This window comes from Podospora pseudoanserina (assembly GCF_035222485.1).
Source record: "Podospora pseudoanserina strain CBS 124.78 chromosome 7 map unlocalized CBS124.78p_7, whole genome shotgun sequence".
Lineage (NCBI taxonomy): Eukaryota > Fungi > Ascomycota > Sordariomycetes > Sordariales > Podosporaceae > Podospora > Podospora pseudoanserina.
This window is the reverse complement of record NW_026946671.1, coordinates 1936681-1963925: the sequence shown is the minus strand read 5'-3', so window position 1 is coordinate 1963925 and position 27245 is coordinate 1936681. Positions and strand designations below refer to the sequence as shown.

The 27245-nt window shown below is 51.1% G+C and overlaps 9 protein-coding genes across 9 annotated transcripts; 8 read left to right on the top strand and 1 right to left on the bottom strand.

Annotated features, from left to right (window-relative positions):
- The first annotated feature begins 1702 nt into the window (after window positions 1–1702).
- On the top strand, window positions 1703–4632 carry QC764_700780 (uncharacterized protein). The gene is made up of 3 exons (XM_062949746.1): window positions 1703–3335; window positions 3399–3713; window positions 3766–4632. The coding sequence occupies exons 1-3, from the start codon at window positions 2651–2653 to the stop codon at window positions 4038–4040; spliced, it is 1275 nt and encodes a 424-aa protein (XP_062796918.1). The 5' UTR covers window positions 1703–2650; the 3' UTR covers window positions 4041–4632.
- Window positions 4633–4697: 65 nt separating this feature from the next.
- QC764_700790 (uncharacterized protein) lies at window positions 4698–7476 on the bottom strand. Its single transcript, XM_062949747.1, has 2 exons — window positions 6021–7476; window positions 4698–5948 (listed from the first exon to the last, which is right to left on the bottom strand). The coding sequence occupies exons 1-2, from the start codon at window positions 6232–6234 to the stop codon at window positions 5035–5037; spliced, it is 1128 nt and encodes a 375-aa protein (XP_062796917.1). The 5' UTR covers window positions 6235–7476; the 3' UTR covers window positions 4698–5034.
- QC764_700800 (uncharacterized protein) lies at window positions 6958–9726 on the top strand. The gene is made up of 4 exons (XM_062949748.1): window positions 6958–7950; window positions 8057–8165; window positions 8247–8794; window positions 8855–9726. The coding sequence occupies exons 1-4, from the start codon at window positions 7666–7668 to the stop codon at window positions 9485–9487; spliced, it is 1575 nt and encodes a 524-aa protein (XP_062796916.1). The 5' UTR covers window positions 6958–7665; the 3' UTR covers window positions 9488–9726.
- Window positions 9727–12466: 2740 nt separating this feature from the next.
- On the top strand, window positions 12467–13705 carry QC764_700850 (uncharacterized protein; the record flags this gene model as incomplete). Its single annotated transcript, XM_062949749.1, has 1 exon — window positions 12467–13705. The coding sequence occupies one exon, from the start codon at window positions 12467–12469 to the stop codon at window positions 13703–13705; it is 1239 nt and encodes a 412-aa protein (XP_062796915.1).
- A 297-nt stretch (window positions 13706–14002) lies between these two features.
- Window positions 14003–15460, top strand: QC764_700860 (uncharacterized protein; the record flags this gene model as incomplete). The annotated part of the gene is made up of 1 exon (XM_062949750.1): window positions 14003–15460. The coding sequence occupies one exon, from the start codon at window positions 14003–14005 to the stop codon at window positions 15458–15460; it is 1458 nt and encodes a 485-aa protein (XP_062796914.1).
- Window positions 15461–15672: 212 nt separating this feature from the next.
- Window positions 15673–17622, top strand: QC764_700870 (uncharacterized protein). Its single transcript, XM_062949751.1, has 2 exons — window positions 15673–16960; window positions 17026–17622. The coding sequence occupies exons 1-2, from the start codon at window positions 15746–15748 to the stop codon at window positions 17371–17373; spliced, it is 1563 nt and encodes a 520-aa protein (XP_062796913.1). The 5' UTR covers window positions 15673–15745; the 3' UTR covers window positions 17374–17622.
- A 3082-nt stretch (window positions 17623–20704) lies between these two features.
- QC764_700880 (uncharacterized protein) lies at window positions 20705–22641 on the top strand. Its single transcript, XM_062949752.1, has 2 exons — window positions 20705–21459; window positions 21522–22641. The coding sequence occupies exons 1-2, from the start codon at window positions 20979–20981 to the stop codon at window positions 22499–22501; spliced, it is 1461 nt and encodes a 486-aa protein (XP_062796912.1). The 5' UTR covers window positions 20705–20978; the 3' UTR covers window positions 22502–22641.
- Window positions 22642–24578: 1937 nt separating this feature from the next.
- On the top strand, window positions 24579–24893 carry QC764_700885 (uncharacterized protein; the record flags this gene model as incomplete). Its single annotated transcript, XM_062949753.1, has 1 exon — window positions 24579–24893. The coding sequence occupies one exon, from the start codon at window positions 24579–24581 to the stop codon at window positions 24891–24893; it is 315 nt and encodes a 104-aa protein (XP_062796911.1).
- Window positions 24894–25344: 451 nt separating this feature from the next.
- QC764_700890 (uncharacterized protein) lies at window positions 25345–27210 on the top strand (the record flags this gene model as incomplete). Its single annotated transcript, XM_062949754.1, has 4 exons — window positions 25345–26385; window positions 26444–26826; window positions 26881–27036; window positions 27093–27210. Exons 1-4 carry the CDS (start codon window positions 25531–25533, stop codon window positions 27208–27210), a joined length of 1512 nt encoding a protein of 503 aa, XP_062796910.1. The 5' UTR covers window positions 25345–25530.
- Between the last annotated feature and the right edge of the window lie 35 nt (window positions 27211–27245).

Sequence of the window (27245 nt, the reverse complement as noted above, 5' to 3'; positions counted from 1 at the left end):
TCGGTAGTTCAGAGGGCACAGAGTCAATGGAAACGATGCATACCAAAAGACCTTGCGGCACAACAACCCCCCATTCTCGGAAACAGGTCCCGATAAAGAGGGACCAAGAGCGAGGGGACATCCCCGTTCGACACTAATAATTCACGCCTCAGATATGCATCAGGGACGCAAAAATCCAAGAGAGTGATGTGTGTGTATGTGCCATAATCATGCCGTGGGCTGTTTTGGTACTGGTCAGCCTCCTGTGTTTAAAGGAACGTCTTCACCTTTGTATGATAACAAAGTGCACACACTCGACACACCGCCTGCAAGCTCTGTTTCTTGGTGTGACAGTTGAGAAGCATTGCATATTTCGAGGTAGGTGTCTTGGGTGTCAACGTCATCTCAATCAGAATGTGATTTTAGCTAGCGATTTCCTCGCAAGCCACACATCCAGGTGTCTGCAATCCTCCAAAGATGATGGCCAAGATTACCACCAATAAATACCGGCTTTCGCTGCTGCTATCAGTAAGGTATTGAGCGTGGGGGTCACTCACTCGCAAACTTTCCCATCTTTTCCAAGTCCAATTCTACTCATCGTATTCGTAGTTTGTCTACCTACCTATTCAGCTCGCACATAGTCCAGACGTGGAGCTAAACCGTTCTGATGGCTGTGCCCAAAGATTGGCGATGGGCTTGTTGTGGCGTCTCACTTTATGTGTTGTCTGCATTGGGAGGCAGGGCACCCCGGTGGGAGAATTATGCGCATACACAAAGTACCTATCATCAGGGAAGGGTTGTTTCAGAGGGAAGTTCTTGAATGCCGTCCCGGTTCATGCACCTGGTTTGCCGCGGCCTGCGTGGGAGCAATACACTGGAAACCGGCTCGCGGTGCCGCAACCGGAAGCTGTTGGGAGAGGAGGTGGAACGGAGGGGACTGGAACCGGGAATTTTGGTGGCCGAGGTAAGCAAGGACGGGGATTCACCGAGGTATGTACTCCGTAGGTTGCCCATGAAAGCCAGGATTTTGCTCAATATGTCCAAAGACCTGACTGCCCTGGCCACACTCCGGTCTCGAGAACTTCTGGAAAAGACCCTGGTGATCGCAGAGGAACAACTGGACACCCTCTTGGGCTTCTGGCCCGGCCAAATCGAGAGAAAGCTGCAACCTGACAATTTCTTGAGCAGGAATGGCCTGACGGAGCAAGGTCTGCAGGCATTGAGCACAGTGTCACCTCGGTCAATATTTGACTGTAGGGCAGCGACCGGGGGACCTTTCCGGGGGTGGCTTGCTGACGTTTCCTTTGCTGAGTGGGCACGTCGCGGGATCAGCCACAGGGGTCGCTAGAGCTGTGTTCTAGCCGCTCTAGTAGCCACCCCGGAGGCAAGGGTCCGAGCGGACAGAGGCTACCAGTATCTGAAAAGTAGAATAATCACCGGGTTGCCCGTGGTTGAGAGTTGGGGAGGATTCTCCTGATAAAGCCCGGTCAAGCATATAGCCACTATTAAAGGCCACAGTGACAACCAAATTTGAAGTATGGAACGGGTTGATGAGATATACAATAGGTAGTAGCATGGAAATTTCTGATGTTGCAGTCATGGAAACCAGAGAAAATCACCGACAACGGAGGTTGGTCAAGCATTTTTAGCCGTGCCCAGCTAAAAACGCTCCTCGGGAGAGCGGCATCTAAACTAGGGCTGCCACCACCTCACTCCAGGCGCCGGCAGAGGCGCCAGTAGCTCAACAAACTTCGCTTCGTGTGTTTTCTTCTTTTTTTTTCACAAACCATCGACATCGTGTGATATCAAACCATAGGATTTCCACATCATACCATTAATGTTCCAGCCCAGCTTCTTCCCCCACAAGCATTATCACGTCACCAACATGAGGTAACGAAAAGAAAAAGCAACAAAAAGAAGAAAGAAAAAGAAAGAGAGAGGGGTCTCAAGCAAGAACAAACGACAGCAAGAAAAGACGGATCTCGATCCCAGCAGTTCGGTTCCGTGCAACCACGAAGGGCCGCTAGCTGTTCATGTTGGTCACTGCAACGCAACTGCAGACCTGATTGGAGATGGGGGTCTCTATCTGCAGCTTCTGTACTTTCATTGCAGAAAACCTGTCGATTTTTCGTATCGTTTATCAACAAAATGCGCGTGTTGGCTGCTAGCTCCACGCATCGGGGCGAGTCCGAAAAAGACAATTGGACATGGATTCACGCAGGACAAGGCCAGGGGTGTGTTTAGTCCCCTTGTCCCCACGGCCAGTCCAACTGAATCTCATCAGCGTCGCATCGTGGGGGAGGAGCAACCATGGGTCGGAAAGGCCCGGCGGGGGATCAATTCTGCGCCCTTTCCAAGCATTCCATTCCAGTACAACACCAGAACCCTTGACACCCATGGCACCACTCCAGGGTCCAATGACCACCACCATCACAGATAGCACAGTTGAATATTGGGCCATCACCACACTGCACACACACGCGCCAGTCCGTGCTAGGATACCGGATCCACGGGAATGATGATAACGCCAGGTTGACCACTTGGGAATATTGGCATATCATTTCGTGGGGAGATATCAAGGCAAGGGAGGAACACAAACAGAGGGAGCAGTTATCAGTTTCCTTCCAAGGGACGGCAAGATTGTTATCGAAAGCCACCAACCAGAGCAAACATGGGCAGCACCAACCAGAAACCCATCCTGATCGTGGGCTCGGGGATAAGCGGCCTCCTCCTGGCCCAGCACCTCCGCAAGTCGTCCATCCCCTTCCGCCTCTACGAGCGCGACTCGGACTTGGACACTCGCGGTCTCGGCTGGGGCCTCACCCTTCATTGGTCACTGCCCGCTGTCCGGTCTCTTCTTCCTGACGATCTGGTCTCCCGTCTCCCAGAGGCCTATGTCGACCGGTCCGCCGTGGAAGAAGGGCGGCCTTCGACGTTTCCCTTTTACGACCTCAGCACTGCTGAACTGAAGGCCTCCACCCCAAACGCGGATGAGTCTCAGCGTATCAGAGTGAGCAGGGATAAGTTTCGACGGTTACTGGCCACTGGGTTGGATATCCAATTCGGAAAGGGTGCCACCGGCAAGTTCGAAACGGATGAGCAGGACGGTTCGGTTCGGGTTCATTTTGAGGATGGGACAGTGTCGGAGGAGGGAAGTTTGGTTGTTGCTTGTGACGGCGGGAGTTCACGGCTGAGACAGGCGCTGTTTCCCGACAGCGAAAAGTTCAAGATTCCGGTCCGGTTGATGGGTGTCAAGGTTGAGTGCACGCCTGAAGAGATCGAGCCGCTGAGAAAGCTTGATCCATATTTCCTCCAGGGAGCCGCGTCAGAGAATGATACGTTTGTTTACTTCAGCAGTGAGTGCCCCTTTTCTTGACCCTGAGCGTGGTGTCACACAAAGCTAACATCAGGTACCAAAGCACTCGATGCCCCTGGAAACGGCACAGGCAGGGACACCTACACCTGCCAGATTGTCGTCTCATGGCCTGTTCGGGACAATTTCTTCAACTCTGCCGCCCCGATCACATATCCAGAGACGAATCTTGACAGCATCAAGTTGATCAAGGCTTTTGCGTCAACATGGGCCGAGCCGTTCCGGTCCCTCGCCATGACAATCCCTGAGCAGACGACCGAGGTGAAATGCCTGGACTTGTACGACTGGCCTCCCCCAAAGGACCTTCGGACGACTGGCAAGGTTGTCCTGATGGGAGATGCTCTTCACCCGATGGCCATGTGTATGTTGCTCCTCCCACCCCTATCTCATCCACCCTAGCTGACAATAAACAGACAGAGGAGAAGGCGCCAACCACGCCATCATTGACGTCAAAGAGTTTGTCGACACTGTCATCCCCCACCTCGATGGATCCCCGACAGACATGAGGGTTGCACTTGACGGCTACGAAGACAAAGCGGTGGCGAGAACGAGACCTGCCGTACTTGCTTCGAGACAGGCCTGCCTGGATGCTCACGAATGGGAAAAGATTGGGCCGGCGAGTCCACTTCTCAGCAAGAGGGCGATGAACGTGGGGTTTGATGAGGGAACCATGAAGTTGATTGTCTAGAACAGCACACTCCGCAGAATTGGATGTCGCCTCGTACATTGCATAGCACAAGTAAAACAAAGAAAAGAAAAGAAAAGAAAAAAAAAATGGTGGGTGTCACAGTTGCAGTTTTCACAACACCGAAATCCAACCTGTAAAAAAAATCCAAAAAAAAAAAAAAAATCCTGATATGTCACTGCTACAGTAGCAATTTTGACAACCTGGGCTTTGCTTGCGACTGACTGCTGCGTTGAATTAAGCTGTGGTTCGTGTTGACGTTGAATGTGGATTCTGTGGATACGAAACGTTTCGGAGGGGGGCAAATGAAAAAAGGGGAGGTGGAGTGGAAAAATCGCGCGGGGAGAGGCGGGAAGTGCAGTGGTGGAGTTTTTTGGTGTAAGAACAAGGGTAGGGGGGCGATGTCGAATCTTGAAGAATGGCAGGGTACGAGATCGTGATTGGATCGCATGGATGAAGGTGTCAGATGTTTGTTTCGAGGGTAAATTCTCTCTTTTTTTTTTTTTTTGCAGAGTTTATGTGGTGTTTGAGGTTGTAGAAGTCGAGGTACAGTTCTCCTTGAAAGATGACCGATAATGATATAAATGACATTGGTCAATGTTACAATCAACCTGGTGTGTTAAACAAGCAATGCTGGAGGTTTTGAAGTACCCAGGTGTGTTTGAAAAACGCGCGTGGCATGTGAAACCCGGTTATGGTCGGTCCAGGATACAAAGTCACAATTTGAAGTTTTCATTGATCGGTGTGTAAAGGGTCTCTTTCTGAGCCCTGTGCCATATCTTGGTTGTGTAAAAATACATCGCTCATAAGTCGAATAAAAAATACAAGTCTGTTTTTTCTGGTATCCGCAGTCCCAAAAGTCATGTCCAAAAGTTCCCAGAAGCAAAGGTTTCGCTCCCTGACGCCTACCTAGTTTTCCAACCATATCCCGCGTCGTCTCAGCGTCATCTAGATCTAGTTGATGGTTGTGACTCCACCAAAGCTCGAATATCCCAAATTAGTCTCTGTCCCCACGTTGAGTGCGTCGCTCACTCTCATCGACATGGACACTGTAGGTGACACTCTTCATGATGGATCCATCGGGGCTGTCCTTGAGGATGTTCTCCTCGCTGCCCATACTATGACCGGGATGTCCTTTGGATGAGATGAAAGTGCCCTTGCGACCCAACCCACTCGAAATGTTGCTGAGTTTGTAGGCATCGCTGCCAGACTTGCCGCCGCCCAACTTGCGGCCATTGCTGCCCCCGGCGCTCGGGTAACCATTGCCACTGCCACCAGAGTACTTGCTGGTGTACTCCTTGGCCTTGCGGAGGAAGATAGGCGCCAGGAAAGGGAGAGAAGAAACCATGTTGCCCACGTTGAACTCAATGACGCCCCAGACGATGAGCATGGTAGAATTACCATCGCCGTTTTGGATATTGTCGATTTGCATGTACCGGAAGACGGAGCAAAGCGTGGTAAAGAGGCCGAGCAAGAAGATGACGATGAGACCGATTTTCTTGCCCCTGCTGACCTTGAGCTGGAGGAGCACAGGGATAGGAATGATGGCGACGATGACATCAGAAATAATCGTGACGATGGCATAGGCTGTGAATGACGGTCCTGGCGCCAGGCATTTCCCGTCAACCCTGGGATCCCATGATTTGTGAACGGGGTTGCATGCAAAGATCAGCGTGAGCGAGCATCCCAAGTGGCCGGCCACGACAAAGAACATGGCGATCCAGACAACCCTTCGGTACCAGAGGTGGTTTGTGCCCTTGAAAAGTCGGAGATAACTGATCAACAAGGCCACTTTGAAAAAGCTGATGCCCATCTGATAGATGGGGCGACCAGCAAAGTTGCTGCGGCTGTAGGGAAGCAGGTTCTCTTTGGGGCGGAGAGCGATCGGTAACCCGAGGCCATATTTCGTTTCTATACGCAAGCCATACGAGTCAGTCTCGGTCTCACATGAAGCTCAAGGGGCAGTGGGAAAGCACCACGTACGGACGATGCAGAGGATCGAATAAAGCAGTCCAAACACCATGGAAATGGCTGACATCCAGTCATCGGCGGCGAGGCCATGGTTTTTGTCGCGAATCCATAACCGGGCTGAGACAATAACGACGGAGAAAAACGAGAGGACGGCGCAGATGGTGACGATGGTCCTCCACTGGGAAATGGCGTCCACCTCCGGCGTTGCGTTGTCGACCCAAACCATTTTGTACGACAGCCAGTGTCTACTTGACGGCGGTTGCTTTTCCCAATGACGCTGGGGAACGAACGGGGGAAAGAACAGCGGAACGGGGGGGAGTTTGGGAAGTCTGGGGAGTCTGGCGAAGTGAGGCAGACTGATCGGCAGCTCAAGCTGCTGGAATGAGGATAGCGAGAAGTGAAGGGTCCGACGGGAGATCAGCCGTGATATTCCCCATCGAGGAGCAAGATCGATTATGTTTAAAGGTCAATCGAAAAAACCCCCTCACATCCCCATGGGCTGCCAGATACACCCAAGGTTACACTGTCGTTGTCTTCTCGGTGCCTCTGGTCAACGGTACAGCCATCAACAACGGTCAACCGTCTCGCGACCACAAAGCATCATCTCGTCATCTCAGGGGTCAGCGTGGGAACCGTGGGAGAGCATGATAAGAACATCCGAGACGGAGAAGAAGGTTCGATGCCTCCGGAGAGTGTGTCCCTTGCATCGAAACACGCACTCCCTCCCTGTCATCCAAGTTGCGAGGGAGTCTGAGAGAGAGACCGCGACCAGGCCCTGCCTGCCCTTGCCCTTGCTTGAATGTCGACTGCATTGACTGCCGCTCCTGATGACTGCAGGCTGAAGGCAATAGAAATCCCAATGGTAGCCCACCCTCCCCGGCCGAGTTCGCGTCCTGGATTCCCCTGCGAACAATATGCAGGTCGCAAAAGGTCCGTCGGTGTTTCCAGTGTATTTCTGGAGGCCAGGGTGGTGGTCTGCAGGAACTTCTCTTCTGTAGATACAGCATGGGGTGATTGGGTGTGGTTGACATAGTTTGATGGTAGCGATGTAACCTAGCAGCCGCTGTGTCGGGGTCGCAGAGGTTGCAGAGCAAATATCTCTTGCTGTGCCGCCTCGGCACTGGCTCGAGATGCAGCCGGGGAGGTGTTCCGTCCAGCAGAGAGCACCCCTCTTGGCGGTGGCGCCAGGGTAAACACCCCTTGTTCCACTCCAGATTCCGCATACATTGACCCCCACAGGAGACACTGTGCGTGTTACTGTTGCAGCTATTTCCCATTTCGATGCCTCTATCGAATCAGCTGCATCCAGACGTCTCGTCCTGCAATGTCGGTCCCCATGTCCAATATGTTGGAGCAGCACCGGGGGGAACCAACTGCATGGCGAACATGCCGTTTTTAAAGACATCGCACCTCGCTCCAGAGTGAGAGGGAGAGAGAGCGTGCCATGTTTCATTTTCAGCGGTTGATCTTCTCTCCTTCCTGAAGAAATCCCGCCCTCACCCTTTCCTCTTCGGCACTGCACAGTGGCACCCTCTCGGTCCCGCTAGGCCGATCCCTCCCGCTTTCCCCCCTTCTTCTTGCATTCTTCCTCGAGCCTTCTGTCTCTGCCAGATTGCTCATCACTTCCCTTTCTCTCCTTCTCACACACTCATCCACCATGTCGTCCTCAGAGAAGGGCAGCATCAAGGACTCCAAGAGTTCCACCAAGGACGTCAAGGAGCACGGCCCCGAGGTCGTTCGTTCTGTCGACTCGGATGCCGCCTCCAACGGTGGTGGTGTTGATCTCGCCTGGAAGTTCCTCAACCAACACAGAGACAATGCCAATGGCACCACCGGCGAGTACGTGGACCTCGCGGCCCTGCGAAGAAGAATCGACTTCCGCATCGTCCCCTTGATGTTCTTGTGCTATACCCTCCAGTTTCTGGACAAGGTCATTCTCAATGTACGTTTTCATGCCCCCACACGTGTTGATGTTTGTGCCAGCCGCGGCTCACGACGCACGGCATCACCCCACAAGTCACCACATGCAGCCAGCTAACTACCTCAAGTACGCCAACGTAATGGGATTGCAAAAAGACCTTAATATGGGAGGGAATGACTTCAGTAACACAGCAACTTTTCTGTTTGTCGCTTTACTTTGCTTCGAGATTCCCAACAGTAAGCAGCCCCTGCATCTTGTCCTACTCACAAGGCATCACAATTACTGCATCTTTCACAACTAACAGCACGACTTTACAGTTTGGTTCCTTCAAGCCGTTCCTGCCGCAAAATGGCTCGGCCTCAATGTGATCCTCTGGGGTACCGCTACCGCCTGCGGTGCCGCGGCCACCAACTATCAGACTCTCCTTGTCTCCCGCATTTTCCTGGGTATCTTCGAGGCAACGATTGCACCAAGTTTGATGATTATCAGCAGTATGTGGTACACTAAATCCGAGTCTGCGCCGCGCTTCTCCTTCTGGTATCTTGGTCTGGGTCTCGGTCAGATCATCGGTGGTCTTGTGTCGTTTGGCTTCCAGCACATGGGCCCTGACGCTCGTCTCTCTGGATGGCGCACCATGTTTTTGACTCTCGGTCTGATCACCGTCGTCGTCGGCTCTTGCGTCATCATCTTTCTTCCTGACACCCCTATGCAGGCTAAGTGGATGTCTGACAATGAGAAGGTTGCCCTGTTGAAGCACGTCAGTGTCAACCAGACTGGTGTTGAGAACCGCAAGTTCCGCGGAAAGGAGATCTTGGAAGCCTTGACTGATCCCCAGGTGTATCTCCTGCTCCTCGCTGTCATCTTGGTAAGCCATACCTCGCTACTGTGCTTAGGTTGCGGTGAAGAGTTGTTAACATTTTCTTAGCTCTCCGTCTCCAGCGGTGTTGTCACCACTTACTCGGCCACTCTCATCCGCAACCTTCCCGGCTATGACTCCAAGAAGGCTGCCCTTATGAACACACCTTCTGGTGTCGTGAGCATCTTCTTCACCCTGCTGGTCGGATGGGGCATCCGTTTCCAGTCCCACCGCTGGGCCTGGATTATCGTCTGCATTCTCCCAGCCATAGTGGGGGGCGGACTTATGAGTTTCTTACCCAAGGACAACACCAACGGTATCCTGGCAGGTATCTACCTCGTCAACGCCGTTGTGGCCCCCCTCGCCATCTTCTACAACTGGACTGTCGCCAACATTGCCGGTGCGACCAAGCGCGCCTTCGCTGCCGCCATCATCAGCGGGTCCTTCTCCCTCGGCAACATCATCGGCCCCCAGACCTTCCAGGCTCGTGATGCCCCCGATTACCGCCCTGCCAAGCTCGCCGTCATGGGTACCCAGGCCGGCTGCGCGCTCGTCACCTTTGTCCTCTTCCTTTACTATGTCTGGCAAAACAAGAAGCGAAATAACCGCGCCGACAACGAGAACGAGGACGCCTTCATGTCGCCCGAGGTATGGACCCGCATGACGGACAAGGAGAACAAGGGGTTCCGCTACTCTTACTAAAAAGTTGATTTTTTTGCTTTTCTCTTCTTTTACTATTTTGAGGGTGGATATAAATACATGAAGGCCACGCAATTTCTGGTTCTTTCTGGATACCACATACACGTACACACTTTATACCTACTAGTCCTGTCGTTTAGATACATTCACATGGTGATACCCGCTCTTTTGGACGAACCAGCAAAAGTATAAGCACATGATGATACAGCTATGCAGCAGGCTTCTCATTTCTTTTGCTTCATGAAAAAAAAACCACTTGAAGAAATGCAACGGTGATGACTGGCGTTCAAGATCCACTTGTGACATGCAAAAATGTAACGTAATGTGAATGCAGAGGCGAAAGCGAATAAATGGCATTGTCAAAGATAGAGCCACTCCCCGGGTCTCGGAGACGGCATGGAAAGCGCACCGGAGGTCTGGTGCCAGGGGTCATTGCAGGTTCCCCTTGCTCAAATGATTGTCGATGGATTTCCCTGATATGAACTGATGATTGACCCCCGAGATTTGCAAGATGCCTGCTGAGTGAGAACCCTGATGAGCTGCTGGGATTGATCCATCCATCGCGAATCCCAACCTCTTTTCTTACCCCGCAAAGCACAGCAGACTGTTGCGGCGCGGACTTTCAGATTTCTTTGCGGGAGATACCGAGTCGGTCACACGAGAATCAGGCCGCGGTTGATGCGACCCAGGTGGGCGGGTGAGGTGAGATGGCAGTGATGATCATTACCGTATTCTGTGCTTCCAAGACTGGAACATATCCATTAAGTGCTGACTTTGCAGGAAAAAAAGATATGCATTATCAAGAGTTGCATGGGGCAAGTAAGCGGGTGATGATATTTGAAGATCGAGTTCTCTGGGTGTGGCTGAAAAAGAACCATTGAAGAAGACTGGAATTTCCAGGTTTTTTACTTTTTGGCAGGCAAAGGTTTCATGTGGAAAAAAGGAGATTGGCATGCAATGGTAAGTGTAGTGCAGAATCTGCTTTTGGCATATCTGGTTGTGTGCTGTCTGTCTCTGCAGTGAGGGTACACCTCCTGAAACCATGCGAGGGGGTCGATGGATGGTCAACCGACCGAGAACCTAGACTAAAGACCAAAATGGGATGGAGGGGAATGGCCGGCAGATCACCTTTGGTTCCGTGTACTATTTTCTTGGCCACCATGACGCTTGAGTGGTGTGCAGCGGGAAAAGGATGATCTTCCCTTGGGAAAGCGCATTTACTCCGGAAGATCACCGAGGCTTTGGGGCCAGATCCTGTCATTACGGGTGAAGAGCTTTGGAGTGGTGCAGCAGACGGAGCCGACGAGTAGGCGAGGTCTAGTTGAAGACTTCTACGAATCGGAGGGACGGGATGAGAAAAATAAGCGAGCGACTCGGTGAACAAGCGACCGAACCAGGACTTGAGAAGATCAGGACCAATGTTCACTGATTGATGGAAGGGAAGGACTGGTATGCAGGTCCTATGCTACAGGTGCACTTTTCTCCTGTCAATACGACATTATGAGGCGAAACTCTGGCAGAAGCGCGTCTAGGGGTGTATTGTCTTGCCTGCCGGTGAACTGAGTCGGGCCGACGATCCCGCTTCAAAAGATATTCTGGGTGTATGATATATGCATCCGTTTGATGTGGTTGTAGTTGAAATCTAGAAAATCTGATACGTTCGGCATAATGAAAGCCATCAAGTTGGAGAAATGCTGATGGGAAATGCTGAAAGCCTTAGACCATCTTTCAAGGGCTATTGTATGACTGAAAGTCTATTTGACATCCCAGTGGGTTCGCAAGCATCTTTAAGCCTTTTAATTCATGGTAATTGTCTCTATTCTTTTACTCATGACGTGCTTCCGTTACGCCTGACGTGTCGTTATTTCTGATCTGTTAGTGGTACGTTGAACAGTGATAGTGTAATAATAACAAGGATTTCAAAGCAAGTGTCAGGGCTTTGTGGAACATCAAAAGCTTGTTTGGATAACCTGTAATGAAGATCTACGATGTTTGTCTTGGAAGAAGGGATGATATAGCACGTCGTGGATAAACTACCTGGTAATTGGTACTGCAAATGAGTAATATGCATGAAGACTATCAACTTCCACCCTTTCAAACAGAAAACAGGCCTTATCAACATTCTTTGAGGCCTATTAACTATCTTTTAAGACATATTAAGTACTTTTTGAAGTCTATTAACTATTCTTCGAGGCATAGTTCAGTCCTTTCACAGTGCCAGCTTTCTTGTCCACAGCGTGTACAGGTATCTGGCGAGCAGTGGAATCATGCAGTCAGATTCCCTTGAGCAACACCAACAGTTGACACTATCTATCTAAGTATTTTCCCGACTACCTACTAATATGCCCTCTCGCTACCTAACCATCAGACCCAACGAAAGCGTCAAAAGCGTCAAAAGCCAAGACCATCACATCTTATATCCTGCAGGCTGCTGACTCATATCTATTTTATACACCAGAAAAGTCAAATGCTAGGCCAGCTGCTAGTCAGCTGCTAGTCAGCTGCTAGTCAGCTGGTGGTGAGTGATGGTAAGGTGCCTAGTTGTCGTTGTCTAGCGCATCGAACCACTGGAAATCAAGGACAACCCTAACCCAGAGTTTTGCACATTTGAATGCAAACACCAAGAGGTGGTGCAAGAACGAAGATCGCGCGTCCGCAAGCAAGATGTGCAGTTCTGTGCATCGAACGAAAGCTCGGCAAGTCCAGGGAGGTTCGAAATATCTTTTGCGCCCATTTAGTATCATTTGTAATCAACCAGCTGAATTTCCGGACATGGCGGATGTAAAGGCCTTGTTACCACAGTGGAACTGACCGTCCCCACCAACGACTCATGTCAGCTTCAAAATCTTGGCTCTTCTCTGGATCTTAATCACCAAGCAGGAAAAAGCATCGACTTATCAGACTCGAATCAACTCACAAGAAAAGCTCAGGAAATACACACCAAAAAAAAAAAAAAACCCCCCGAGCCGAATTCAGCCCAAGATGTCCGAAGCGCATGCAATCCAGATCATCTCCAAAGCCGACTTCACCGCCCAATCACTCACCCCCGCCCCCTCGCCCTCGACCCCTTTGACAGCCCCATCCTCAGTCCGCATCCAGACCCGTCTGATCTCGCTCACAACAAACACTTTCACTTACGCCAAACTCGGTGGGAATCCCCTCCTAGCGTGGTGGAACGTCTGGCCTCTGCCGGCCACGGTCTCACCCGACACCCACTGCCGAATCTCAGCATGGGGCTACTCTGAAGTAGTAGAGAGCACCATCCCCTCCCTTCCCGTCGGAACAGAATTATTCGGTTACCAGCCCATCGGCACCAGAGTTGAGGAGATCCAACTCATAGAGGGGAACGTCCCGGGTGACTACGACGTCGTCCTGCCCGACAACGGGTTGAGAAAGGGGCTCAACCCGATCTACAACCGTTACCACGTCTTTGGCGACGAGTCAAACGAGAGCAAAGGTTTGCGTGCGTTGTTTTATGCCCTCTGGCAAACGGGGTGGATGCTCAACCAGCATGTTTTCGCCTGGGAGGGTGGGTTCAAGCCCTCGCATCCGTTTGGTGCCGCTGGGGGAGATGGCTGGGATGCCAAAAAGGCGGATATCAAGGGGGCCGTGGTGATTTTGCTGGCGCCGTCTGGGAAAACTGGCTTGTCGTTTGCGCATGAGTTGAGGAAGGGCAGGCCGGAGGGCGAACAGCCTGAGAAGGTTATCGGTGTTGGGTCGGAGAAGTCAAAGGGGTTGAGCGAGAGCACGGGGCTGTTTGATGAGGTGCTTCTGTATGAGCAGGTTGAGGATATTGAGCGGATTGCGAAGAAGGGGCAGAAGATCGTGTTGGTCAATTTTGCTGCCCGGGGTCAAGCGGCTGATACCTGGGCGTCCGCTCTCGACGAGAAGTTTGGGGAAGATAATGTCACTGTTCTCTTGGTAGGAGCTGACCCCTCGGCTACTCGGCCCCCGGTATTATATGGGAAGGTTATGGATCCGACCAGCAATGTCTACCAGGTCCACGCTGGGTTGATCCGGGAGAAGGGCATCGCAAACCTTGGATCGGCGGAGGCCTACTACAATGCGCAAAATGCTGCCTGGGATCGGTTTGCCGGTGACGGGGCCATCCCGGCCATCAAGATCAAGTGGGAGAAGGGACTGGAGAAGTATAAGGCTGGGTGGCAAGCGCTGGCAGACGGTCATTATGGTCCTGAGACTGGCCTTGTGTTTGAGCTGTAGTATGGAAAATGGCAGAGATCCCCGTTGGTGGAAACAAAGGATCTCGTGCCAAGCTGTATGCGGGAATCGATTCTTGCTGAATCCAAGCAAGTGTGGGTGTAGATGAGAACAAAGAAAACTGTCACCTGGGCCAACAAAGACGACGCACGGCTAGAACATAATGACTTTATGAGACATGGCTTGAAACTTGAAACCCCATGCAATTGTTTGATGAGCTTCACAACATCGCATCCAAGTCGCCACAGAAGACACGCTTCACGCCTCTCCTGTTATTGGCGGCGGAGACGACGGCGCAAGATGTACACCTTCAACCACCCCTCTCGCTGGGTCCTTGGCATAACCACCGCCGCAACCGCGACACTAGCCCCGCAACACTACACCAGCTGGGAGGAAGTAATATGGGACTTTTCACTGGCCTCAGTCCCGGTTCTTGTCGGTCTTTGGCTCAAGCCTTCCCCCGGCACATTCGCAGCTGGAATGGTCTTGGCCTACTGGTTCACCTCCATATTCACAACCTCGTGGCTATTTCGGTACTACGTCTTTTCAGCCATTGTTTGGTCATGTTATTCTTCCTTTCACAAATACGAGTCCCTAACCTTGGAGGATGTCCCGCCAACCTTTGGGGGCTGGCTACAGCTCGTCTTCTGGAACTTCTTGGCAGGATGGAACAACATGCTAGAACCACCAAAGGTCAAGCAGGATGAGCTTCCCTATCGAGGCAGGCTGTTTGGTCTTCCGCAAAGAGAGGGAGATAGGCCAAAGACGAGTAGATGGCTACCTGCAAGGCAGCTCAGCCAGAAAGGGCCACCCAGCGCGTTTTACAAGCTGAATGACATGGTAAAAAAGCTCCAGGCCAGATCATCCCGAGATTTGAGGGTCAAGATGTCTTTCTTGGAAGCCGGGATTCGTGGACTATTCAGGGACATCGGTGATAGAACGGCCGGGACGGTTAACACGAGAGACGAATGGGGGGGAGAGATCGCGCATATTCACGCAGCTGATGGGTCACTGCATGTCAACCTTCATCCCGAGGATGTTAGCACTGTTTTGCAGGCCGGTTGGGGGCAGCGGCATCCTCTTGCGGGAGGAAACGACTCAAAGATATTCAGGTTCTGGTTTCATGGCGTAATGGAAAAACGACTACCAGTGCCTGTTGGATGGACGTTGGTATACGCCCCGAGGACGTCTGAGGAGGAGGACGTGGTGGAGGAGATTATGATTGCAGCAATATGGTACGCGACGCAAGGAAATGTTTACGCCATTGGTGGTGATGAGGAACGTAGAGTACGGAGGTGGAATGCAAGGCCCGAGGAGTTCAAAAGAAAGGAGAGGTGGTGGGATTGGCTGTGGAGGCTTGTGCCAGCACCCCCTGAGAGGGGTTGGAAATGCGAATGCTGCCGGCATTGTTCAAGAGGATGTGCGGGCAACAAGGTGGAAGCCCAGACAACGTCGCCGCAAAGATCCAAGGAGAAAGGAGAACAGAAAAAAGAGCCAGCGGCTAATCCAATGTCGCCCAACTCAGCTTCGAACCCAGATGCAGGGAGAAGTAGGTTGAATGTTCATTTTTCGGTACCTGAAACACTCCCCGTGATATCGGACCCCGGAATAGAGGGGCATAGGGCCAAAGGAAGGATGTATCCATTACCGGAGTCTCCAAAACCAGATGAGAACAAGACCAAGTCCGATCCTGGAAGAGCCATGATAGGCAGCAAAGGGTTACAGGACAACTGGACTTGGAGCAGTGATGTTTTCTAACGACTGCATCCAATGGGACAACTGCATGTTCCCCCTGAAACCCCTATTTCCCATCACGTGACCTATCTGTTGAATGTTCCCGCCCCCACTGTTGCTAGGCAGCACTGTGGGGTTGGCTCAAGCTAGCAGTTGCTGCCTGGTGTTGAGGTTCAGGAGAAGGTTGGCAATATGTTGTTGCAAAGAGACATAAAACACCTCCGGTCAGTCTTACTACGAAACTCCGTACCTAGGTGCTCAGGCTTCTTAACTCTCTCTCTTCACATCATCGAGACGAGTACGACAGCCATGTCATCGCCATCCTACAAGCGAGTATGCCTCCTGCGCAACGAGGATGCGACTCGATGCTCCAAACTCGTCCTCAATTGGCTCAAGAATCCAGATGCAGCCCTTTTGGTGGAAGAGTTCATCGTCGACCCTCCCCAGAGATTTGGGCACTTCATGAACGGCGAGCCAGATCCTGCTCTGGATGATGGGGACCATGAACTGGTGGTCAAATACATCGAGAGCCTTGGGGTCAGTGACGATATGAAAACCAAAATCCTGGAAGGGGTCCCGAGAAAGAAAGACAAGGCGAAATCTGAGGTCAACACCCAGGATGATGAGCCCCCAGCGAAGCGCATCCGTTGGAACTCGGGATGGCCTGATATTCCTCACTACCATGAGGCGCTGGCCATTCTCGTTATTTCGCTTTGTCCCAACATCAAACGGCTCCGCTTCAACCCGGAGACCCTCATACTGGGCACCTTGCTGCACGAGTACCTCGTCCAAAACAACTACGGGGAAATCACCGAACCCACACTTCAGAGACTCGAAGTTGTCCATGTGGAAGCCATTAATCACTGCCTTATTGATGGGTGCAATTACGACACTGTCAGATCCCTTGGCTTCTTTCGCTACTTTCATCGTCTGCCGTCAGTTTCTACCGTCAAAATCGAGGCTATCTCAGACTATCAGCCCGACAATACGTCCTTCCCCCCCAAGTCTTCTTCTACCATTTCGAAAATTACCATTGGCCACTCTGATATCTCCGGGGCCATTCTCAGCAGCATCATCCGCATCCCCCAGGCTCTCACTCACTTTTCCTTTTCCAATGCCGGGCTTTGGACCACCGATGGCGCGTATACAGACGACGTGAAACCCAAGACCGTGAGCAAGTGTCTTCTGCAGCACAAGGACAGCCTGCAGGTTCTGGATTTGGACGCTCGACTCTCTGATCCCTCGAAGTACGATAAGCACCGCCCGGCCTTGTTGGAGCACCAGAAGGATGAATACCCTGAGTACTATTATGGCAAATATGGAGGTAGTCAGAGTGACACCGGAAGAGGAGGAGGTCACACTCCTCCGCCGGATGCAAAATATCTCGATTTGGATCGATCGTTCAGTGGGGACAAGGAGGAAGACCTGCCTCTCTATGCGGTGGATTTGCCTGACACGTTTGACTACGAAGGCGGGTCGATTGGTTCCATGAAGGATTTTACTAAGTTGAAAGACTTGAGCATTGTATGTATCATGCCCAGAGCTCTGCTCTTGATGTTGGATGACAGGCTTACTAACACGTCACACAGAGAATTGGAAATATCCTTGGCTACGATGACACATGCAAGTACAAAGTCACGATCCGTACTCTCAAGCATCGACTTGTTGATCTTTTGCCGCCGAATCTGGAGAGTTTGAAGTTGTATGGCTACGAGAAGGGAAAGTTTGCTCAAGTTGATGCACATGTCGATGAGCTGCTGGCGCAAAAGGAAGAGAAGCTTCCCAATCTCAAGACCATCCATGGTCTTGATGAGTGCATACTTGGTGTAGCCGGGACATACCCGGCTGAGCTGGGCGACTCTGAGCTTTGGCAAAGGCCCTGTGAGGGTTTGAACTGGGTTGAAGTTGAAACGGATGATGACGAAGCAGATCCCTGATGGAGTGAATCTATCAAGTAAGGGCTGTGTTCACGCCGTTTCACGACTTGCATGCTTTTTGGATAATACAACAATCACATCATTATCTTGATACTGCGTACTTCACAGCAACATCAGAAGTTCTTGATTGTCTGACGCTCGCAAAGCGTGGAAATGTACATCATGGCGTTCGGACCGTCGTCCGAGTCATTCACTAGCCTTTCCAGGAAGCAATGTAGAAAGTAAATACAAGCAATCGACATCCACCACGTTGACTGGCCAGTCATTCACCCCATCCTCTGTGTTTCATGTCTTCGTCAAAGAAGATCACTCGAAGTTGTGGGTGCGAATTATTTACTCAGCAGCCTCACCCTCCTCCTTGGGGCCCTTGCCCTTGCCCTTGGCCTTTCCCTTGCCCTTGGCGGGAGGCTTAGCGGGACCCTTTCCCTTCGCCTTTCCCTTTCCCTTGGCCTTTCCCTTGCCTTTAGCCTTGCCCTTGCCCTTAGCCTTGCCCTTACCCTTCTTTCCCTTGCCCTTCTTGCCCTTCTTGCCCTTCTTGCCCTTGCCCTTGCCGGTTACGTCGGCGTCAACATCAATGCCGGTCACCTCGGCGGCGTCGACATCGACAGCGGCGATGGGGAGTGCCTCAGGCTCGGCGTAGCGGGCCTCGATGTCGCCGTTGTAGGCGTCCTGGACGGGCACGGCGAGGGCCGCAACGTACGGGGCCGCGAAGATGGCCGTGATCAAGAACTTGGAAAGATGCATCTTGAAGTTTCTTGCTGGGGTGGAGCGTTGAAGCTTGGTTGGTCTGACTGTTGAGAGGTAAGACAGAGAGGCTTGTCCGAGGGTGATGAGAAAAGAGGAATTCAGGTTTGGCAGTGGAAAGGAGTGGCTGTTATATACCTGAATCCCCTCCTCGAGCTTTCCTTTTCACCTTCGATCATGTGAACTGCTTGCTGACTTGGTCATCTCAATACTCTTCGATCGGTACATCATCTTCGGGAATGTGGGGGGCCGCGTTCACGCGAGGTCTTGTCACGATCATGAGCATCAGTGATAGACGTAAGTCAATCTGGAAAAAGTCCACTCCGGGCATGGCAATGTGTAGTCCGCCCAGGGATTCTAGAACGCATACATGACGTGCTATAGCAAATGTCCCAATCGGCTCTGCTCCTAGAACGGCTGATCCCAGGGCAAGTGAGGAGAGGCTGTTCTAAGCGAGAGGGGACAAGAGGCGGCAATTGCTGGATGCGGTAAAGGTCTATGATATTATCAGAATATCGTGATATGACGATTATTACACGCAAAAACGCCTGTTTCTCAGCCGATTGGTGCGAGTAAGTGAGACAATGATCGACAATTAAAACAAAGTTGATTGTGCAGGTTCGCTGGGTCGTGTCACATGGACTCGAAAATGAGAGAGGTGTACACCTTTTTCCCTCGACAAAGTCGACCTTTCCCCATCCAACACAAGCAGTTGTCACACACCACAACGGAATGCTCCCCCTCGCTTCTCACTAGCCTCGGAGGATATCTTGGTAGTGTGCGTGACAGCGGTTCGTTAACTGCCGAACGATCGCGATGCGGAGTGGTAACATTGTGACGATTGGTGACATCAAAGGGGGGCCATCCAACGCTCGAACGCCCTCGACCAGGACACTGGGAAGCCTGGGAATCTGGGGAGCCATTGTGCCATTTCCTGTATCTCGCGGATAAGCGCATGCGGCTAAACAGACCGCCTAATGATATAGCAGTGTCGGATGGCAACATTGCCATATTAACCATCTCATCACGTCTTGGATCAACAGTCTTCCAACAGGAGGGCTATTTGCCGCCCGCAGAGCCGGACGTACGCAATGCTTGACGGCTCCATAGTGAACAATCCTCGTCCCGGCGGAGTTGGTAGTCGTGGGTCATCAGTTCCTGGAACCAGATGTCTTGGCGAAATGGTAGAACCACCAATCGGCTTTTCTCAGGGGAAGTAAACAATCAAGGCCCGTTTTTCAATTCTGCTAGAAGCCGACCACGGCGCATTCCTTCTCCAGCTGAGTTACTCCCCCATCCTTACCAGACGCTGGCATCAACAAGGGGACATGTTGGTGGCAGTATTGAAGAATTGATTACACTGTCTTTGCTGGCCACATCCCGTTTCCCGATGACCAGAAGACCATTGATTGTTCATCCACAGGTGTGATAAAGAGATGAACCGCAAGAATTTCCGTAGATATGATAGGACGCGTAATCAAATTGACCCGAAACGGCCGATCGTGTTTGCAGTACCATCCCATCCGTCAGCCGCGCTGTACACAAGACCGACTGATGGCGCGGCTCCAAGACACTTGGCAGATGATTCATTTCTTCCCCAGCTATCTTTCATCTACAAGAGTCTTTATAGAACCGCCCAAAGCATTCCCATAGCCGTAACAATCTGCAATGGCCCGCGGAACACGCAAGCACTCTATGGCTGCCAAAATTATGACGACTGTCCCTGGGAATGCCTCAGAAACGATCAAGCACTGTGCATCTCTCAAACATAACAGACTGCAGTCTCGGAGGATAACTAGCTCAAACCCACTCGAAAGGCAGCTGATAGGCCTTAAAAGCACCAAATAGCTCTATTACCTTACCTCCGGTATTCCAACAGAGAATGGTGACACACCGTCACAGTCAGCGTATAACGGTGTCCAGCCACCTCATATGTGTATCTGGCGGTTGATGGAACCTTGAAGAGGGGAACGTACTGATCACTGTGCAAGAGACAGTCTTAGTGGAGGAAATAGACTAGTGTACATGCCTAGGCAGCCTCATCAAACAAGGCCAAGGTTGAAGTTGGGGCAGGAGGTTCCGCCGTTAGTGATGGCTCTTGTCTTCGTCTCTTGACGATGACTTTGGCAGAAATGTCCTCCTCTCCCAACTGCTCAACATCACCTACCTATGCTATATACCTTTGCATTGATTTCACGGTTCATGATGTTCGCAGTCGCGCATTGTCCAAATGTAAGCGGTCATAAATAGTCACTGTGAAGAAACAGGTAGGTATTCAGTGCCAGCAAGAAGTAATTCTTCTTTCTTTAATCATAGCCCTCATCCCCAGAAAAGTATTCCGCTCACATCACTGTCTTGAGCAAGGCGTTCCCCTATCATGTGATTTTGATCACTGCATCTATCAGTGAAGATGCTGAAAATTCCGAATCATTCCCGCATACCGACGATAACTCGGGATCCGATATGAGACGTTGTTTCCAAGCTGGAAGTGCTGATAAGGTTGCTTGGGTTGATAAGAAAGCTGGGTCGCCTTATCAAGGTTTGATGCGGGGTTGGTGATACCGCACCTTTCTGCACCCACCTCCCATCCAATGGAAACCATGGTCATCGGACTTTTATGCCCTTCTCAGTTCACAAGTCCCTGGCCTGTCGTTGGTGGCCGGTATCTGCCCCTCATGAGGCGCAACTGCATCGGATCGGAACATCGGGCTGTCAACGACGGCGACCACTTCATGTTGACATTGGTCGGGATGCGGGGGTTGGAGGTTGGACAAACGGCGTACCTAAGCTACAAAAACCGTCTGGAACCTCCTTGCTGGTAACGCCGTGCAACATCAAGCATCGTGGAAAGGTTGGCCAGAATGGCGCCAAATACTATTCTTTCTTTGTCAGCCACGGACATTCCTGTCTGGATTGTTGTCGTCGGAGCGGCTGTTGCTGGCATTGTGCTGCTTGTAGCCTCCGTCAGACATGCCTCAAAGAGGACGACGGCATCACCACCACACCTATTCATACTCACCTTCCCTCCTTCGCGACGACACATTCTCAGCAGCTTTTCCCAGTTTGAAAAGTTTTCCGTTGCTGATCAAGCCGAGATCTCACCACAAGTCCTGCAGAACCGAGCCTTGACCACTACCAGGAAACCTGATTTCTCTGTTGACAACTTTTACACCCCAACCGGCTTCTCAACCCAAGAAGTCCGCTCTTTGGTCGGCCGTTTTCCTGACTATGCGAGCTTGAGTGGAGTGCCACACCCGAGCCCAGTTTCGCCATCATGGGATATCAAGAGGGCAATCTTCAGGCCGTTTAGACCGTTCAGGTGGAATTATACACAGAACATGGGTCAGTTCCATGCCTGACCTTCCATGACTTGTCCCCACATTCTCACTGTTTCTACTGCACAGCACTCATGAAATACAACCCCGATTTTTGGATCGAGCTGGAACAGAACTACCTTCCCACCATGGCCGCCCGGCAACAGCTGTTTGCTAAGCACCCCGACCGGATCTTCTTCCAGGGCCCCGGGGCCGACCTCGCCTGCCGTGAACTGATGGAGATGCTCATCCAATTTCTCTGCCGCCGATACCCTTGCCACTTTCACCTCTCCAACGACAACACACTCTTCCATAATCTCCTTCTCGAGACTGTCACCGACTTGACATCTACCCCACCACTGGAAGTCATCTTCCAGAACATCCCCGAAGACTACGCCATCATGCTCCGCAACGAGGAAGATGGTCTATATTACCTCCGCGCGGCTAGCGTGTGCAGCAGCGTAGGGTGGCATATAGCCCAACACAAAGACCAGCCAATGAAGAAGATTCACACCCATGTGCCCGACGCTGATAAGATGCAGTTCTCCCTTGATCGGTGGTTTGCCAAATTACCAACAGATAAGCCAGTGATGAGAGCCTCATGGAGCATCGAGGACTGGCAAGCCATGTTTTCCTCGCCTGGCGTGGGAGCGTTTCAAGGGGAGAACGAAAAGAAGTGGAGCCGGAGTGCTTTTGCGGATCGACCGGCGGAGCTGACGGTCAAGGAGCTGAAGCTGAGGTGTGATGCCCAGACGCTGAGGAGGTTGCCGGTGAGCGGGGCGGTGGTGTTCAACTTCAAGGCTATATTCACTCCGCTGGAGGAGCTGAGGGACGAGCCGTTTGTGCCAGCGCTACTGCACAAGGTGTTGAGCGAAGGGAAGGAGAATTTGATTGACTACAAGTCAGATAAGAACGTCAAGAATGTGGCACTGGAAGCCTTGAAGGGGTGGGCTGATGAGCAGGTCAAGGAGGGAGTCGTGCCGGGAGATTGGGATGTGAGCACGCTGGAACAAAGTCCATTTTACCCTGGTTGGGAGGAGAAATGGAAGAGAAAGCAGGGGATTTTGTAACCAAACTATAGATTAAGTATGAAACTTGATGTTCTAGCCGCCAAATTTGGTAGGGCAGGAACGCTATTTTCGGGTATCTAAATAGTGCGGAGCGATTGGTCGTAGCCAAGTACTCGGTACCGTACCCCCCTCCGAAGCCACTGAAAAGGATACTAGTCTAAGGTGCTTTCAGACAATCTTGGTTCAGTGCAGCTAAACAGTTGTGACGAACCCCTATCCAGAACCTCTGAAAGGGATACTGGTTGAAGGCACTTCTGAACAATCCTGGTTCGGTACAGCTAAACAGTGTACAACAAATGGCTTGTCTCGATCACAACAGTCTAGATCCCAACGATTATAACTTAAATTATATACTGCAGAACTATCTATTTATACTAGCCATTTCCTCCGTATATATACACCTAGTAGTTTCCTGGATTATTGACCCTTGGCAATGATCCTACAGATGAGGCTACTCCGGTCTTGATCGGTTCTACTAACGATTGGCTGTGCGTGTCGTGCGCCGCACACGATCCGTCCTGCCCGTTGGCTTACCTATGACACTGGAGGATTAAGGTCTATGTATACGGAGGAACTGGCTGGTGTAGATAGATAGTTCCGCAGTATGTGATAGTTATAAGTTACAATCTTTGGTATGAGACTGTTGTGATCGAGACAAGCCATTAATTATACACTGTTTAGCTATACCGAACTAGGATTGTTTAGAAGTGCCTCCAACCAGTATCCCTTTCAGAGGTTCTGGGTAGGGGTTCGTCACGATTACCCGGGGAAAAAAAGGAATGTGATATTTATTCAGTAGGTAAATATTCTAAACCTTCAGGCAAAAGGAGGTACTCTAGAAAGTAGAGGCGAGGGAGATAGACGAGGTATGGTATCATTAACGAAGAGAAACGAAGTAGGTTTTAATGAGCTCAAAAAAAGAAAGGAGGTTCGAAGCCGGAGATTAAAGTCAAGTTTAAAAATTATAATAAACGAAATATACTATAAAAACTACGAAGGCCGAAAAAATTTCGATAAGTAATATAATAAGGGGTATAATTAGGAGCCGCTAAAGAGGATAAGGGTAAAGTATTCATTTTAGTGCAATAAATATCGAAGCGCGGACGATATTAAATAAGCGGGCTATAGACGAAAAGAATGGGGGGAAAGCGAAGTAAATAAGGAGGCGAGGAATCGAGCGAAAGGGGAATACGGGGGAGGAGAAAATGTCGAAAGTATATATAAAAGAGAGACGTCGGAGAGGAGGGACTCTATTTATGCGGCGGGCGCGGGGAGACTGTATGAGGACACGAATCTGATGGCGCACTATACCAGGTCGGGAAGGCTGCCGTTTCCGGATATAGCGATAATATATTCTAGATTGCTAACTATATAAAATAAAATATAAACGTTTTGTGAATCTGTTACTTCCCAAAGGTACCTAGCTAGCTAAAACATCATACACCAACTTGCACCTATTTAAAAAAAGAAATGAAAAAATGGGCCTCATAATAATCTTTTAAGTCTATCGGTGATTTTCTAAGACCTATGAACTATCTTTGAGGTATTGTCCCGTGCTACTTATTTTGTCCTGCAGCGGCCAAAGGTGGAGTCATCTGGCCAACTGCCTCCTGAAACCGGATGGCGGCCCGGATCGCGCCCAACCCACCATTCTGCAACCACCCCTCAACCGCCAGCCCCACCTATTGACCAGTCCTAGTCATTTCACTAATACAGTTATGCATAACTTGGCTGGTGTGTAGCTGATCGACCTTGGCCAGGGACGCGTCAACCAGGTGGCGAAGAGATGAAAAGTATACCCCGTTCAAAAATATCGACGGCCGCCCATGTTTGGACCAAGGAAACAAATTGTGGGTGAGTTGTTTCTGGTCACACAATCGACCATTTGGGCGGCGAGATTCAAGGCCATGGGCAACTTGGAATCAATGCAGTACTTTTGACTTGGAAACCGAAGAGATATAAGACGATGGGTTGCAAAGGTCCTTTCGGTTCATTGTAGGAATTAACAATCACTCAAAACACAAGCTCTTTACAAATATCACCACAAACCTATGATCTTATCCATCGCCCTATCAAAATGAAGTACACACTTTCTCTTGTTAGTCTCCTTGGCCTCTTTGCCACCCTCACCACAGCCCAGGATAGCCCCGACAAAGGTGTAACGGCAACCCCAAGCAATACCGGCTTCCAAGCCAGCGTCAGCGGCGGTGTCAGCTTCGACATCAACGGCAAGAACAAGACCTTTGGCTTCAATGAGGTCTTTGGAGACGACGATTCGGATTCTGATGACGAGGATGACCAGCCAAAGTCGGGGGCAAGCGAGATGATTGTGAGGAGTAGCGGACTCCTCGTTGCCGGTGTGATAGTTGGGGCCGGTGCCATTATTCTCTAAGTTCAGTCTGATAGGCACACATCCCTGCACGGGGTGGACAAGGGGGCAGCAGCACAATATCGCCAATGTATTTATTGCATCACCAAGATACCAGCTCACTTTACTTACGGTCAGGTTCTGGTTCCTTCCACTGGTACGTCTTTTGGCGTTCCTACCTAGTGTTATTCAGTATTTTTTCTCTTATGGACTCAAGAGTTTCAATACCTCAAGATTTTACCTACCTTGCCTATTTTATCTAGACAGAACTGAGACCTCGCCTGAGTCATGACACCCCTTTCTTAAATCGTGCCGTGGTACAGCGATGGCAGTACGACATGAACACCGCCCCCAACGAGCCACCCGGGCAGTGTTCCAATCGGAGCCGCCAGATGCTCGCCAGTGGGGGCGAAAACCTCCGTGATTCGTTAGTTCGGGACTGTCGTGTACTATTCCGCTGTGTATTGATCGATAGTCCGTCTTCTCAGCTCTGTTTCACTGCGGGGTTCTCTCGCCCAGTGTATGTGATCCTATACACGTAGTCTCGGAGCTCGATAATACTCTTCCGATGTCGTGCAATGGTTATTTAACAGTCCGCCCGTCTGCGTACGTGTTCGTTGACGATGGCTGAAGCTTTGTATTCCATCTCAAACCCGCCAAAATGTGGTCGTCCTCGCTCGCCATTCTAGCCTCCGTGCTGCTCTCTTCTTTCACCGCGGCAGCCTACACTGCCATCCCATCGGACATCCTCTCCGAACTAACACCCAGGCTCTCTCCGACTGCCAAGATCTTGCTGCCTTCGTCGTCTCTTTGGCCGAGCGCATCAAAGCGTTGGAATGAACTCTCCCGCCCGAGTTATTCCGCCATCATCCAAGTCGCCGAGGAACGCGACATCGCTGAATCGGTAAAGTACGCGAACCAGCACCAGATCCCCTTCTTTGCCTTCTCCCAAACCCACGGTTCGGATTATGGCCTGGGACGTTTCCACGGAATTGGCATCTCCCTATCGTCCCTCAATCGCAAGATCGACCTCGATAAGTCGGGCAAATGGGCGACGATCGGAGGGGGGATGAAGTCAAAAGATGTTCTTGACTACCTTTGGAAGAGGGGCAAACAGACTGGCACTGGTGGCTGTGGATGCGTTGGTGTGGTCAGCCCTGCGCTCGGCGGAGGCCATAACTGGTTTCAAGGCCAGTATGGCCTGATGGCCGATCAGGTGCTGGAGTTGAGGGTCGTCCTTGCGGATGGGGAGGTGGTGGTTGTGAATGACAAAAAACACAAAGAGCTGTTCTGGGGGATGAGGGGCGCTGGTCACAACTTTGGCATTGTGAGTGAAATGAAGTACAGGGTTTATGATGTCAAGGAGCCGAAATGGAGCATCGAGACTTTCACGTTCAAGAGTGAGAGGTTGGAGGAGGTATACAAGTACGCAAACAAGAAGCTTGATGGGAAGGGGGATCCGAGGTTGCTGATGTGGGGGACTTGGTTCTTGAACCCGGCCGTGGACGCAGAGAAGGTAATTGGGCTTCCCAGCGAGTGCAGAAAGCTGGCTTGATGCTGACAGACAGAAATAGCCGATAGTGCAGTTCCAGTGGATCTACAACGGCCCTTTTTCCGAGCTCAAAAAGCTTTCCAAGGACACTCACGACCTCAAGCCGGATGCATACTCCTCTGCGGAAGTTGATTACCCCGAGCTAAGCCCGAGCTTGGGATACGCGGCTGACCAGTATGCATGCCAAACCGACGGACAAGGAAACCGTATGTTGAGAGGGATAGATGTGGACCAGTATGATGTGAAATCCCTGCGGAAGTGGTATGATGCGTTCGCCGCCACACTCATGACAGAGCCCGCCTTTCAAACCAGCTTCTGTATCCTGGAGGGATACTCGACGCAAGCTGTCCAGGCTGTTCCTGACAAGAGCACGGCATTTGCTCTTCGAGGGGAGAGATTGCTTTTGTATGTCCCACAACGACCAGATAGAGCTGTTCGCCAATGCTGACCTTGGAATAGTGCACCGGCGATATTCTGGCAAAAGGGCAATGCCACCCTTGACGAAAAGGCCAAGAAATGGTCCCGAGAGATGTACTTGGCGGCATCCGGCTCGAGCAAAAAGAAGACTTACGTCAACTATGCCCATGGTGATGAGCCTGTTCAGGCTCTTTACGGGTATGTTTTTCTCCTTGACCGGTCAAGCATGTAGCACGCTAACGGTCCTAATGCAGATATGAGCCTTGGAGGCTGAAGAAGCTCAAGCACCTCAAGAAAAAGTACGATCCTCTTGGACACTTTGCATTTTTTAATCCTGTGAATCCTATCGGGAAAAGGCATGGTGATATATAAGCGCAGTGGAAGGACATGATGTGTCGTAGGTAAGA

Excerpts from the sequence above, each read along its gene's own strand:
- QC764_700780 (XM_062949746.1), top strand. The coding sequence starts at position 2,651 with ATGGGCAGCACCAACCAGAAACCCATCCTGATCGTGGGCTCGGGGATA. Across the intron at positions 3,336-3,398 it reads TACGTTTGTTTACTTCAGCA|CACTCGATGCCCCTGGAAAC; the intron begins GTGAGTGCCCCT and ends CAGGTACCAAAG. Across the intron at positions 3,714-3,765 it reads TCTTCACCCGATGGCCATGT|ACAGAGGAGAAGGCGCCAAC; the intron begins GTATGTTGCTCC and ends GACAATAAACAG.
- QC764_700790 (XM_062949747.1), bottom strand. The coding sequence starts at position 6,234 with ATGGTTTGGGTCGACAACGCAACGCCGGAGGTGGACGCCATTTCCCAG. Across the intron at positions 5,949-6,020 it reads TTCGATCCTCTGCATCGTCC|AAACGAAATATGGCCTCGGG; the intron begins GTACGTGGTGCT and ends GCTTGCGTATAG.
- QC764_700800 (XM_062949748.1), top strand. The coding sequence starts at position 7,666 with ATGTCGTCCTCAGAGAAGGGCAGCATCAAGGACTCCAAGAGTTCCACC. Across the intron at positions 7,951-8,056 it reads TGGACAAGGTCATTCTCAAT|TACGCCAACGTAATGGGATT; the intron begins GTACGTTTTCAT and ends AACTACCTCAAG. Across the intron at positions 8,795-8,854 it reads TGCTCCTCGCTGTCATCTTG|CTCTCCGTCTCCAGCGGTGT; the intron begins GTAAGCCATACC and ends ACATTTTCTTAG.
- QC764_700870 (XM_062949751.1), top strand. The coding sequence starts at position 15,746 with ATGTCATCGCCATCCTACAAGCGAGTATGCCTCCTGCGCAACGAGGAT. Across the intron at positions 16,961-17,025 it reads AGTTGAAAGACTTGAGCATT|AGAATTGGAAATATCCTTGG; the intron begins GTATGTATCATG and ends CACGTCACACAG.
- QC764_700880 (XM_062949752.1), top strand. The coding sequence starts at position 20,979 with ATGGCGCCAAATACTATTCTTTCTTTGTCAGCCACGGACATTCCTGTC. Across the intron at positions 21,460-21,521 it reads GAATTATACACAGAACATGG|CACTCATGAAATACAACCCC; the intron begins GTCAGTTCCATG and ends TCTACTGCACAG.